The sequence below is a fragment of the Anser cygnoides genome, chromosome Z (assembly GCF_040182565.1).
Source record: "Anser cygnoides isolate HZ-2024a breed goose chromosome Z, Taihu_goose_T2T_genome, whole genome shotgun sequence".
NCBI lineage: Eukaryota > Metazoa > Chordata > Aves > Anseriformes > Anatidae > Anser > Anser cygnoides.
The window spans coordinates 35,035,629-35,051,158 of record NC_089912.1 but is presented as its reverse complement, the minus strand read 5'-3'; the positions used below and the strand labels follow the sequence as shown (position 1 = coordinate 35,051,158).

General features: G+C 37.0%; 1 protein-coding gene across 3 annotated transcripts in view; it reads right to left on the bottom strand.

The window, feature by feature from the left end:
* The window catches only part of MEGF10 (multiple EGF like domains 10), a 101,961-nt gene that overhangs the window by 62,317 nt on the left and 24,114 nt on the right, over positions 1–15,530 (bottom strand). For all 3 annotated transcript variants that reach the window (XM_048050532.2, XM_066987978.1, XM_066987977.1), the window contains exons 3-6: positions 13,339–13,465; positions 10,307–10,408; positions 9,265–9,365; positions 1,280–1,372 (exon numbers count right to left, since the gene is read on the bottom strand). In XM_048050532.2, coding sequence (XP_047906489.2) covers positions 1,280–1,372; positions 9,265–9,365; positions 10,307–10,408; positions 13,339–13,448 — 406 coding nt within the window. In that variant the 5' untranslated portion in view covers positions 13,449–13,465. The remainder of the gene's footprint in view (positions 1–1,279; positions 1,373–9,264; positions 9,366–10,306; positions 10,409–13,338; positions 13,466–15,530) is intronic.

The window sequence follows — 15,530 nt, the reverse complement described above, 5'->3', positions numbered from 1 at the left end:
AGTTATTATTTTTTACAGAAATCCCATACTAAGTAAACTGGTAGCAGAATAGCTATGCAAGACATATGCTCTGTTTTATGAATTATATTTTTATATGGTCTGTGAAATTTAAATTATAAACATTTCTTTTATTGTTGACTAAAAAAAATACATTCCTTTCAAGTGGATAGTCATTAGCAGTGACCTACGTTGAACTTGACTGTAATGAAGTACATGGTTTAGTGTTAGACTAAACATAACACTTCCAAAGACCTTATGAAGGAGAATAGAAAGACTGAATAAATAACCTGTTATAATGAGCAAAAATACAGAATTACTCTGAGAAACTCTATTTTGGGTAAAGGGAAAAAATAATTTGTGCAGACCATGAATTGTTTACCTTTGACAGATGAAGAGACAGTACACAAAGATGCCACTCCTACTATGGAGGGGTTTCTGCCCTCTGTCAAGACCCATTGTCTTATTACAGCCTGGCTCCTGGACTGCAGCACCTGGTTTCACATTCAGAGGGTCCAGAAAATGGCAATGCCCAAAAACGTCATCCATTGCTATTACTTCAGTACTTCACTCCATAGTTTTGCTATGTTCTTGTATCAAGTGTGTGATGGCCTCCACCTTCATAATTTCTTTATTAAGTATGACCACCAGCTGGCTGATGTGTGACTGAAGCCATACATCAACCAGGACACCATATCAAAGTGTCCCAGACTCCTCCTACATATGTCCTCGATACTCCTTTCTTGCTTCCCTTCTCTTATGCACACACTCTCATGGCAAAGGGGAAAGAGAAGGTAGTTGGAGAAAGATGACTGAAGTAAGAGAAAAATGTAAAGAGACTGAGCAAACAGGGAGGAAGTATTCAGAGAAGAGAAGAACACAGCTGGTTAAAAAAAAAAAAAAAAAGGAAGATAGGGTTGTCTGGAAGATTTACTTATAGCTTTTATACCTGACCTTGCACCATCATTCTTCACAGAGCAAGAAAATAAAAAAATGGAGATTTTACTGTTCAAATATAACTATTTACTTACTCCAGATACTAAGATCTGTACTTTCTGGAATGTTTCTGAGCACAAAATAGCTCAAGACATTTGGTGCTGGTACAAGGTAACACTGTCTGCAAGTAAATGAAGAAAAAAATCAGACCACACATAGTAACCTGATAACTCAAAACAAACGCCTTGACCAGGAGACCAAGCACAGGATCAGTGATAATCCGCCGAAAATAGAGGACAACACAGTGGAAAGAGCCCAAGACAGGCAGAAGCAGGTGAAAACTCACCACTGGAGCAGTTGGGTCCTCCCCAGCCAGGCTCACACTGACAGGTGTTTGGAGCAATACAGCGACCATGGACACATTTGTCAGCACAGTGAGCTGTCAGAGAAGGAAATAAAAATAAAAATAAATTACAACTCCTAACACTTGGAAAAATATTCAAAACTTACTCTCATTCCAGATGTTTCATGCCTCAAATACCGTTTAAAAGTAAAATAAATATTAGCACATTAATATTTGATGGCTGCTCTTCAAAATAAGTTGTCTGATTTCTGTCTCTTCCATTTTTCCGTATTTTGAAGGATCCAACTAAACCAGGTTGCTGCTGCTCAAATACTTCTGCATTTAACAAAGAGAAAATTGTCCACATTTAATGAAAAAACAGTCACAGTATAATTTAGGTTAGAGAGCTGCCTGGACATGGTCATGGGCAGCCTGCTCTTGATGGCCCTGCTTGAGCAAGGGTGAAACCAAACCCTTTACACTAAGAAAGAGGGAAAACTGCAAGCAAAAAACGTGTGGTTCTCTTGCAACAGCATGGACAAAATATGATTTGCAACACGTCAGTATTTTAATATTGATTTTTCTGAATGGTTGCACAGTTCATATAAAACACAACAAAACACTGATGACACTTAAGGTAAGGCACAAGGTACAAACCCTATGAATCACTGCAACCTTTTTAATAAGTGATAAGCAGAGCTGCTTAAAAGTTTTCATTATTATTTTTGTTACGATTTGCAAGAATGTATGTGTGTGATTCTGCAGTTAAGGCTTATTTTGAAATAAGTCTTATTTGACACCCCATTTTGACAAAAAGAAAACTTGAAATGGCTTCTATATCCAGCACACCAACATAACTGACTCACATTACACTGAAGAGGAAGAACTGGCAACCATCAACTTTGTTGGCATCATATTCCTAAGGAAATGCCCTCAGCCTTCCAAAATATATACACTGGAATCATTTCCATCCAGTTCAAACAACAATAAAACTTAAAAAATGTGCACAGGATGAGAATTTTCTTTGTACCTACATTTCCAGAAAAAAAATATGACAGGAATGTGATCAGTGTATCAATGAATACAAGGTGCACAATGGGGAAAAGACAAAGTTGGTGTTTACAAGAAGTTTAATGAGACCACACAAATCATTGCTGTTCTGAACAGATTGAAAATGCTATACAATAATTGGGACAAATACTTGCAAAACGTCCTGTGATATTTTTTCTAATTAAACATGATGAAGCAGGATAGTCATCTTTATATTTTGTGTGGTCACAAAGAAAGAAAGCCACAAAGAGATCAACAGTATGTATTACTTAAATCATTGGTTATCTGGGATCCCAGCCACTAATTACGTATTACAGCCTTTAGGTTTCCTTTGCAACTTTTATGTTTTAATAAGCTACTTTCCAGATGTGTGTTAAAATGACCTTCAACAGGGAGAATATGTATTTTTAAATGTCAAAAGATAAAAAATATTAACGTCTATTAATACTCCCAAAGCCATTTCATTGTTCTCTATCTATTATGGAAATAATGACTAAATAATACGTCCCATGACTCCATTGGTTTTACATCTAGATATGAATTACTTACATCGTTGAAGATTCTTGCCTAATAAGTGGTGACATGGCCAATGAAGCTCTCCCTAAACCAAGTGTGTGAAAAATCTTTCCAGTAAACCGTAAGACAACATGAGGTAGCACATACGTGCTCTGTGCACACGTTTGAATAACTTACTGAATAAACTTACTGAATACCAGCACGCATTACCCAACATCATTACCACTGTATACATTTTTGACAGCCAAACCTCTGCTAGCTTCAGCAATTAAAAAACCATGAGATAAGGACCACTGAAAGACCTTTTAAAATGTAAATATTGTTGTTTCCAAATAAACATTATAAAGATCGCTTAAAATTATATATATGTATATATATTTCATGTCACCCTTCTCAGAGAAAGAAATTTGTATATTTGTATGCCACACACATATATATATACATATATATGTGTGTGGCATACAAATATATACATACATACATATATATACATATATATATGTGTGTACATATATACATATATACATATATACACATATATATGTGTATATATATACACATATATATATGTGTGTGTGGCATACAAATACACAAATTTCTTTCTCTGAGAAGGGTGACATGAAATTCTTTACTTTGAAGAAGTTAAACAAAGGCCAAGAATGTTTCAAAAATATTCAAGATTTATAAAAAATAATTTTCCAGTATTCCTTTTTTCTTTTTTAAGTTACTTAGTGCCCCAAAACACATCTGATCAATGGACACTTTCCTTCTATATTCTGGATATACCTATTTTGTAACCAAAAGAAATTACTCTCCAGACACTAACTGGACTAACTGATTCTTATTAACTGAATTGTAGTTAACATTCTTAAGAGACAGCATATATACCAAGATTATTTCACTGAACACTGGGACGAGAGCGCCACAATTTACTACATGACCTAGAAAGTGTGTAAGGTGAGAGCAATGAGAAAAGCACTAGTGAACAAGCTGAAAAGACCTGAATTACATCAGGAACAGAGAGACTTTTCTCGTAGACAAGATGTAAGAAAATACTTATGGGCAAGAACAGGTGAAAAACTTGATGTGAAGTCTCTTTGATAATGAGCAGTGTAAAGAAGCACCAATAATTCACTAACAGCAGTAAATTGCATAGGTCTTATCTTATTCTTTTGCAATGGAAAATCAATTAACATACGAAAAGCAATCAGAGCTTACACTTGCATACCTGCTTTTTTATCTTATTTTCCATTTTCTTCTGTGTCTTATTGTTTCTTTCAAAATCTTCCCTAAAATTTTGCCTTGTCCAACTTATAGGTCTGTATTTCAGCACATCACATCTTTTTCATTTTCTTAAACACGTAAGGTAGATTTGCTTTTTCTGACTACAGAGTATCATCAGCCAACCTGAAGTATCTACAAAACACCTGCTGCTGCATGCACGTGCAGGAGGGGCTGCCCAGTTCCCCAGACACAAGCGTATCTTCGTCCCTGTTCCTAACTCACTTGCAGGCACTGGTGTTTCTGCACCCAGCCAAATGATAATGCCCTGTTGAGAAAACTCAGCAATGTGAATCAACATGAAAAGACACGTGTAACCTGTGCAGATCATCCACACAACTAGTACAGAAAGCTGAAAACAATGTGAGGCAAGGGCTTCACAAAAATGATCACAGACATGCTGCAGCACCATAGCTTCATACTAAGGGGGGTTAAGCCAGTCGTGCCAGAAGCATAGCACGTGTAATGCAATCTTAGATCAAGTTGCCATTCTTACATGCTGATTACGTGGCTTATACTGATACCAATGAAGGGAGGGAGAGAGTGCTCCAACTCAAGAAAGGATTACAATTCAAATACCTGCTTATATGCTGATGGGCACCACCATACCACCTGCGGTGGAAATGCAGATTGCTCCTCCGCTGTGATACCTACTTAAAGTATCACAGCTGAGTGGAGTAACTCCAGTGCCTCATGCCACTTCCACTTCTGAACTAGAGCATGTATGAAGAGCAGAATATGATAAGACTTGAAATTTCTGAATGGCATTTTATGAATCTGCTCTCTGTGATTAAGAAAGTGATATGAAGTTATTTAATGATAAGTCACCACAGACAACATCTAGACAGCTGTGCATTACATTATCTGATGTTAAAAGAAGATACAGAAGAATTTCCAGTAATCAAATGTGAAAAGGCTATTTTTATCTTTAATGGAAGTTCATGAATGCATTTTTATGATCATATTATCTGTCATTTATTCCCTTTGAAAAGCCAGGTGTAAACCAACTAACACAAACAAAAGCTTGAGATATTTTGCCTGTAATTATTTATGTACGTAAATGACCAGGAGAATCCACTATGGTTCCCAATTTAGACTTTCAGCTTTTAAACAAATGAGTCACAACATCAGATAAGCAGCTACCTGAAGACATACCTGATTTCATGAAATTTCATGCCTGAAATCTCATTAAATAAATCTCATATTAAATAAAATTCTGATCAACTGCACTGAGAATTCGTATTAGAAGGAAAAAAGTGATACCTGAACGAGGTCTGCTTTTGGGTTGTAAGTAAATCTCCATATTATTTCTTTCACATAAATCACTTCCAACAAAAGAAGTCATACCACATGCATGACTGCATGCTCTGTGTTTGTCATTTTTGTTAATACCATTGTATCCTGCTTTGGATTCCTAGTCTTCAGAAAGAGTAATTTGAAGAGATATATCCCTTTTCAAGAAAAAAATAAGCTTCTTTATCTGTTAAAGTCCTCAAAATTTTGTGAATGAAATTTGAATGCATAAACCAATTTAGATTGGAAATGTAAAAGAACTCTTCCACATATTGTACAAGGTTTAACTTCAACTTCCTTGAAATTAATTAAAATATGGTCCCTCAGCATTTTCTGTGAAAAATGAAATTCACATAACTTTTAAACTACATTGTAAATGTGTTCTTTCAAATAAATTCTTCAATTCCATATTATATGCTAGAACGTATCCTTTGGTTAATCCTTTTTTTTTTTCTTTTTTTTTTTTTTTTTCTGTGTTTAACGTCTGTTTTTATTAAGGTGAGGGAAATTCAGTTATGTAGTAAGATAGCTTCTTAATTCTACCTAAATTCTGCCTATTCTCCGTTTTCTTTCTCAAGGAAATTCAACAGGCTTAATCCTGCTATGTTGTCAGAAACGGTAAGTCAGTGTTCACACTACCAAAATGCTATAAGGATGAATCTACTTTACGTGCGTTAATCTACAGCAAAGCCACCAGAAGACATCTTAAAGGCTGAATCCTTTTGTTTCAGAAACATGGTAAAAATTGGATGGATTTTGTAAATTTAAAAGTAAATAAATAAATAACTAATAACAATTATACACTTTCTATAAAAAGGTCTCAGCATGTAGCCCAGACTAGCATCCATATTCCAAATAAAATAAAAATTAAAAAAAAAAAAAAAGAGCTGCAATATTCACAATGCGTTACACTTCCTTCATTTAACTAAATAAAAGACACGAGTCAGAACTGCAATCCATGTAAATACCTCAACCTTAACAGACAGTGTGATGATATTTTTCTGCTGATACTGCTAACAGTATCTGATTCTGTTATAGTCTCTGCCACTAGTGTTACTTGACTGTTTCTTGGCTAAAAGGTGCAAGAATTTGGATTTTTTTGAGCGATCATATGTGTACTTATATTGTTGATTTTTCACTTTGTGGCACGATACATAGGCTTATCAATGGCATTAATTAAAAGATGATACTAAAACTCTGAATCTGGGTTTGAACAGTTTACATTACAACAGTTATTTGTCATTTAGAGAAGAACAAACAAAATACAAATTATTGTTTAAGTGATAAAAAGGCCTGTTTATATATTTTCCACATATGAGTTTATTTACTGAATCCAAAAACAAAACACAAATTTAATTTTTACCGAAAAGTGAAATCTTAACACAAGTGTCACCTACTGAAGCACCTGAAACTGAAAGTTTTCAGGAACAAGTATGAAAGTTAGAGTCACAGTTCCAAAGAAAACTTATATGCTAAGACAAATTCAAATTCGTATGCTCAGACTGAACTCGGAAAAAATCAAAAATATATATGTAAACCACTTAAATTTCAGCCCATGCTTTTCTCTGGCTGTTGGTCATTCTTTCGTTTTGTGAATACAACATTTAGAGACTTCAGCAATATGAGGCTCCCACATTCTTGCTATGACTCTATACAGTGACAAGTAATTCTCTTCCCACAATAGTGCAGTAGCACTATCATTAGTAAGTACTACCACTAGGACAATTGGCACTGGTGAGTATTCATGCTGTAAATTCCTAATTAGTATTTTAAAAAGGAAGTCACAAGATTTCACTTCATCACTAAATGCACTAAAGTGTTGAGTCATACCAAAATCATCTGCCAGTAGAATTTTCTAATTGAGCTTTTTAAACTGAGAAGTCAAGCAAAGGAACAAACAACAACAAAACATCAAACAAAAAACATCACCGTCCTTGGGGGTGCTTAGGGAAAGGTTGGACATGGTGCTTAAGGTCATGGTCTAGTGGGTGATATTGGTGGCGGGGGGATGGTTGAACCAGATGATCTTGGAGGTCTTTTCCAAATTAAGGCACTATTTCACATTTATATTGAATAAGTAATTTTAATGTACTTACTAATTTTCAGACTTTGTTTACCAGAGACCAAAGGTGCATCCACTGCACTGACTTCTCCTAAACTGGTTTGCAAAATCCAGCAGCAATGTCAAATCTCTTGTTATCCGTTACTTTGCAGAGTGTTTTGCTGGAGAAGCTCCTCCAAACATTGAACACTATGCTTCACCACTGTCGTTGTGGCAGTAAAGGAGACAATAAACCTATGAATTCATCTCTGTTTCTCCCATTTTCAGATGAGAAAAGCACCAGGTAAAGAAGCATGCTGTAGATGGTTAGGCAGGAGATGTGTGGTGACAGACATGTGGTGACCTGGGCCAAGGCCTGCCCCAGGACGGCAGGAGCCCACCCGCAGGCTGCACCATGCAGGCCCTGGGGACCAGGCCTGGGCTGGGGGGACACGAGGCTGATCTTCATGCATGAGCAGCCTACACATCCGACAGGGCAGCATACATGCTGTGGCTCTCCCAGTATGTAGGGCTTGTCACAATTTTCTCTTGGCTGGGCTTGCCAAGCACAGGCCTGCTCAGCAACTGGGCAGCAAGCTGAGACCAGCCCCCACAATCCAGAGGCTCCACCCCTCACTGGGCTGCTCTTAAAGACACCTACATTCACCCCCAAATCAGCTACTGACTCAGTCCCTCTGACGGAGTTCATCAGGGTTGCTCCGTTTTTTAAAAAATCTCGTTAGAACAGCTGAAGCAAACCCAATGAATGGAGACAGCTGCTTTCTATGATCATTCTGTCCCCTAAAACTAATAAAAGTATATGCGCAGGTCAATATAGCAAATGACATTACTGACAAAAGACTGACTCTGATACGACCAGTTTTTCAAGGAGATTAAAAGTTGAAGACATATTCAATGTCCTGACTTCTGGAAAACCTACAGCTACAGTCCATGCTGTGTACATGTGTATCCACAGGGGAAAATAATGTTAAATACTACTGAATTAATTTTATTTTTAGCTGTACACATTTACACATCTCAGAGGACACACTGCCCTTCACATGTGCTCACCTATTACAAGCTCATTGCTGTCACTCCTGCCAGTGCAAGCACCTAGCTATTCAGCCTGCCCTACAGCTTTGAACAACTTTCCAGATGACCTGTGTTCAGCCACTCACATACACTCTCAAGGCTCTGGATTAACACACCCTCTCTTTTAATTCTTCCTTTCTACTGTGATCTTGAATGAATATCAGACCTTTCTAGGTTCTTCACAAGGCTATACAAGAGGGAGAAAGACAGCCAAGCCAGGGGCACTGCCAGTCTGGACAGAGTTCTTCAAAGTTTAGGTTTAGAAAGCTTTGGAGACAGCAACATGTGCCCTACAAAAGGGTGCTGCTGCCTTCAAACAGTTGTTACAGACCTTCGTATCTGCAAGAGAGAGTTGCTCAGGGATCAACCAGGGCCCATGCTGAGGAGGACTGCCTTGTATTTCCCTACTGGTTTTGTCGGTGTTTATTTTTTGTGTTGAAAAATGCTCTGACACTTGTGCTATCTGAGATGTAATGTGCCATATAATCATTAGTGAGAATCACATCAAGGTTGGTTACTTAGACTTCTGAGATCCAATTATCCTGTCATTTCCATATGCACAACACCAATTGACTTCAACGAGATCTGCATGCGCACCACTGATGAATAACTGAGCCCCCAGTAACACAGCTCCCACAAATCACCCCTGAAAGGGAGCCAAACCAGCCCTGCAATGAATGTATGGAATTTCAAAGCAAAAAGAAACTGGACTTACGGACACACATTTCCCTGCTTTCATAAAATCCAGGGCAGCACTGGGATTTACGTCTGTACATCGTTTTTTCACCATGTCTGTAGGCAGTACGGTAACTGATTCTAAAGAAAAGAATGAATGGTTGTTGCTTATATTTCATAGTTCAGAAACTAAAACATTTATACACTTACAGATTTTTTAAAATCTTCAGATATCAGTAAAAGGAGAGGAAAAACCCTCCAGAAAGAGACCTTTATTTATCTGTTGTTGTATTTAATAGTCTTGTTGGTTCCACATCAAGCTTTATTTCCATGGGTGGACAGACAGCAGTAAAGTTAAGGATTCTGGCTACTTAACCAAATCACAAACCAGAGTATCATTGCCTTCACCATTAGCATCCCCAATGGAGATTAAAGTCTGGCAAAACAAATCCATTTCCCTGATCACTACTGGTGTCAGTTTCCAAGGAAAGTCTACTGGGGTTTATCCTTACAAGGGAGAGTCTGGTTTCTGGGGGCTGAGACACAGTGCTGGTTAAGACAAGAGAAGTGCTGGTTAAGACACTTGAGGATATCTTGAATATCTCTAAGGAGATATCTGGACATGATCCTGGGCAACCTGCTCTAGGTGGCTCTACTTGAGCATGGGGGTTGGACCAGATAACCTCCAGATGTGCCTTCCAACCTTCTTTTTACTTCCTTTTCAAGTAACACACATTTTCCCCAGAACATGAGATTCAAAGCAGCAAGGTATCTCATGAAGTTTTTGAACAAATGCACCTGGTAGGATCTGGAGAATTTCACTTCATGCATTGCATGCTTTTTTCTTAACCTGTTCTTTTTCTGTCAGTCCTCTGTAGGATGATATACCCTGACATGCTGACGACAGATATGTGACTTTTCTTGGATCAGACATTTTTCAGTTGACTCCGACCACCAGTGCTACACAAGTAAGTTGCTATAAATAAAATATCCTGTATGCCATGCTTGATTTTAACAGACACAAGATCTCTACACATATCTACAATATCAGCAGTTTGACAATCTTCGCAATTATACATCACCTGTGTCGTGTGCACTTAAACCAGTTTAGGATGTCAGTACAGCTGGTGTAGTAAATTTGATCAAAAGGATGTGGATATGACTCTTGCACTGTGACTGAATAACTGGGGAAAAAGAGAGTGAACAGATTATTGAGCAAGTCCTTTACATTTAACATGTGATTTTATTAAGTCTTTTACAAAGTTCTAGTAAGTAGCTGTAGTTAGAATGGATAACAAGGCACATATTTGAGCACACCTCTTAGGCACATCCTGTAACTCCTGGATGTGCACACAGTCATAGCACACTTAGCAATAGACAACCATGGCTTTGACAAATACTTCTTTGCTTTCTAAGGTTAGGAGTCTGCTAAAAAGGTGTTCCATAAGCCCTCACAAGCAAAGTTGTTTAGTCAGTTTCAGCCTAATGCTGTCTGTTACAAAGGATCTACTATGGTCTGCTGTTGTTTTTATCTACTATCTAAATGCTACTAGTTCTTAATTTCCTCTTTAAAAATGTAGGCATAAAATATGTATCAAAATTCATCAGAAAATGCTTCAACATAATGGTATAAAAAAAACCAAAATATTCATGTGCAACAAAACCAGCAAGTGCAAGTTTAGGCTAAATATGAACCAGCTAACTTTATAAAATAGAATATATGGATTGAAAGGGTTTTTATCCACTAAGGGAAGAAAAATATACATGCAGAAAGCAATCATGTCTCTGTGTAATACATTTGATGAAATGGTACTACAAGACATTTAAAGAAAAGTAATTATGTCTAAATTTTAAAAGCAGTTGTTGTCTCAAATGAGCAGCTAACTGAAGCAGCAAGGCAATGAGATGTGTGGCACATTTTCTCCTGTTTTACTAACATCACTGGAGAGCTGAAGAACTAGTTAAAAGACACAAAATTATATTTCTTCTTTTATCATACAAAACAGAAAAATCTCACTGGATTTTCTGAAAAAAAAAATCTTTTTAAAACTGTAGCTCTATCCATAATAAAACATTTTCATCAGTAGTGGAAAGGTCTTTCAATGTACTTACATATAAAAGTGGGTGTTAGTATAGAAGTATACTTTTTTTTTTGTCAGAAGTACTATGCTGAAGATCTATTATCTGAAGATCTATTATTTCTGCCTGTCAAATTATGAGTGTAGTGAAAATCCAGAGCCTCCAGAGCTGTCAGTGGGGCCAGAGAAACAGAGCCCTGCTGCAGAAGGGAAAAATATTGAATCACCCTAGAAAACTCTTGCACAGACTGTTTGTGCTGGCAGTCCGACAGTCCTTGGTTGCATAAGGGGGTTAGAAAATATGGGAACGTGTGGTCCATTCCTGTTGTAGTGCTGGTTCCCGGGAACAGTCAAAACCCTGAGCACACAGCCCGTCTGGCTTTTACTCACACTGTCTTTGACCCCCTCAGCACCTACTTTAGCGTAAAAGCCACAGTCTCCTCCTCCTAATGTCATCACCTACACTCAGAGAAAACATGTCCTGATCTACTTACTCCTCGCTGCCCAGCACTTGCTCCCTGTTTTCCTTATGCCCATATAGAGGCAAGCATCCCTAATCTGTCCAGCTGTCAGAGCAAGCCCGACAAAACGTCTGCGCTTGTTGTTGGACACGATGCTCAGCCCATCCGTTTTTGCTGTGATCGCAGTTCATTTGTAAAGAATGTTTCATGACAGGGCGGGGTAGGTTTATTTAAAGCATATAGTGCTGCCAGTGACAGCAGCAGCAATGAACTGGGATCTGGTGGTTTTACTCATTCGTAGCCATGTTCCCCTGCTGCCTGCTCTGAGACACAGCATGGATCTTTCAGTTCGTTCAACAAACTGGAAACACTCGATGAGTATTTTTTTCTTCTGTAGACTTTAATTACTTTGTTTTAAAATACTTTATGCACTATAACATTTTTTTTGTTGTTTTTTTTTTTTGTTTTTTTTCCATTTTGCTTTCACTATAATGCTTCTTCCCTCAAAAAACACTTATATAGATAAGAACAGTTAACAAATGATACACAATATGGAGTAGTATCAAGTAGCAATCTAGGCTTGTGCCTGAATATTGTAACCAGGTATTTAGTATGGTAATTACTTCATATACACAATTTCGTATATGCCAAATTGCATACCAAGAATCTGCTCCTACCTTTGCTGCACATAAGCTAAAATAAATGGCTGGGGGAAGTCCTTAAATACATTTTTTGATATACAAACTTCATAAAAATTCAAATACGAGTTTCAACTTCCTCTACAAAGATTTAGCCCAAACAATTGCAAATATATGTACAGTGGCTCAGCGGCATTTCCAGCAACTAAACATAAAAAACAATTTACCTCCAATGGAGGAAATACTTATGTTCTCAAATGAACAGTTAGACTGTCTCAGGGGTTAGCTGATCAGTCATGGGCTTAATTAAATAATAATAATGAGACATTCAGGCCTGGTTTCACTACTATAATCTTTGCTCAAGAAAACTACAACAAATGCTTGCGGTTCAACCTCTCCTACCCACTGTGAGCAATCCACTCGCAATTAACCTGAAATTGGGTGAACAATTGGACTAACTAAACTGATGAATTTATAGCTTCACATTATAAATTTCTGAACCTCATCAAAAAAAAATTAAACAACAAATCTTAATTTAGATTCCAGCAATGTTGAAAAGGAAAGAATCAGCATAATCAAATTTGGCCAAACTCCAATATGGCTAATTACATTTTGCATATGTAAAAGCTCCTTTTCACTTAAATTGAAAAAAGCTATTTTTAATTTCTTTCTTGTCCCTAGATGGTTCTGTAATATTACTGGTGCCACTGTTGTGTTTTTCCTAACCACTACTGAAAAGATGGCTGCATTTCAGCCCACTGTGAAATAGTCTTTTAGTTATGCATGAACTTACCTTGCCCACATGGTTATGCAAAATTTTATTCCCAGATCATTATTTAACTGAAAGCTATAAATCAATTAAAATGTACTAAGCAAAACAAACCAAAACTTTTACAATCAGAATTTGTGTAAAGTCTTACATAAAAGAAATTATTACCTTTCCCAGTGGCTACACACATTTGGATCTTCAAGGTTCAAAGATAAAGTTATTCCTACCCAATGGTACAGGAGTATGACAGGAAAGCCAAAAAAGGAGTTAAGAACCATCTTTTCAAAAAGGTGACCTGTAAGAAAAAAATATACATAATACATTAATGTTATTACATAAACAATAAAGGAGCCAAAACCATTGACTCATTTTATTAGGCTATACATAAAATCAAAGGTTTGGTGATATATATGAATAGGTACTTCAAGAAACACATGAAGCATGCCTAGTGGCAGCAAATACATGCCCACTGTGGTAGAAGACGACAAATAGAGTAGTTGATGCAAGTGGCAGGGCAGCCAGCTGGTCCTATCACATTGCAGACAGCCAGGCTCAGTCTGTTTAGCAATGGCTTATCCCTGCCAGGTAACAGAGCTGCAGTTTTAAAACAGATTGGCACTTGCTCAAGACCACAAGAGTAGAAACACTCCTGTTCAAGGTTTTGCTGATAACATGCCATCAGAAAGCCTGAAGACAACTTAACCAAAATGCTACAGCATTCACTGATAGCAGCACCAACTTCTTAAAAACCCCAGATAAAGCCCCACCTCAAGCAGCTTTAACCAACGTAGCACCTTCTTGTGAAAAGCTCACCCCCGAATCACACAGTGACTGCACATCCCTAGGGATGCCAGAGCACTGAGTACCTGGGCCACCAAGGGGGTGACGCCCAGGGTGTGCTCTGGAAAGGCTGCACCCCAACACCGGGGCACTACCTCAACCCAGGTGCCTCCCTGTGGGGTGACGCAGCAGTGTAATGCAGAGAGATGGATGTCAGAGGAGCAAAAAGCAGTTTTATAGTGTTCTGTGGTGGGAGCGTGCGTGTCTGTGTGCTATTCTTTTATGCAAATGTATACGTGAAATGATATATATATATATGCACGAATGCTCCTCAGTCCTTCAAGATGTTAAACATCATTATTAGTAGATACAATGTCAGCTTAGGACTTGCTAAAAATGGCACAGTGCCTTTTACTAACTAATAATTCCCATGCAAGCAAATTAATCAGTCAGGGGAAGGGTTTAAATGACTTTGCTTTAAATTGTTAACAGACAGTCTCACATTTTATTCTCCAGTGTTAATGGTCTTTTAAGTTGAATTCCCAGTATAGTTTGCATAAATATCCCGTTTTATGCCAGTTGTAAAATTCCCAGACAGAAAAAACTTTCTGCTCATAAAAAAGTTACTATTATAACATAAAAATCTAAAAGATTATCCCAGTACTTTGACTGGGTCTATCTTAGTTTTCAAGCAAATGATTTGATTTGCATACCAAAACACTTTAAATCTAACCTACCATTAATTCACAATTGCCAGAATGAAAGCTGGCAGAAGGTAACCTGTAATGATTGAAACATCCATTTCTGGGAAACATTTGACCTTTTATCTTCATTTTCACACAAATTTTAATACTATGTGGCTTCTGATATCACACCACAAATTGAGATAATTGAGTGTAATCCATAGGACAATAAGAAAATAACTTCTAATTTTATTTTCTAAATATTTTTAACAAAATAAAATAACTAGAAATAGAAATTTCTTACTTTAAATATTATGGAACAGAATAGAGTAAAACACACCAATAAATTACTTTAAGACAAAAAAAGTCCGCTATTCTGTGAAAATAAAAAGATGTAATAGTCTTACTTTACAAGAACTTCTTCAGCAGTCAACATAAAAAGCTCACAAAAAAAAAAAAAAGAAAATATTGTATTTAAGATATCCGAGGACACAGAGATGATCCCATTTTGCTAAATCCCTCTTGAAAAACCATGGCTGCTGAAGGACATTTCATGGTCTATAACTGTTTCTGTGCACAAACACTGCATAGCAGTGTCATCAATGTGGAGCTGTTTAAGAAGGAATAAAAGCAGCTGTATTTTCAGTTAATTTCAACGAAGTGGTGATTTCCCTCATTAGAAATATGCACTTTGATTATGCAGACTGTAAACTGTATTTCCTTTTTTTCTTCTTCTCAACTTCAGTAACTTTCCTTTTGGATACATTTAACAAAATTTAAAATTAAAAAAATAATAATTTGCATGAACCCCCTAGTGTAAAACTTGATTGCATTCCCAATCTTTTGCTTAATTATTAAGGAAAATCAAAACAGAAAATCAGTACCACTGATTAGCAT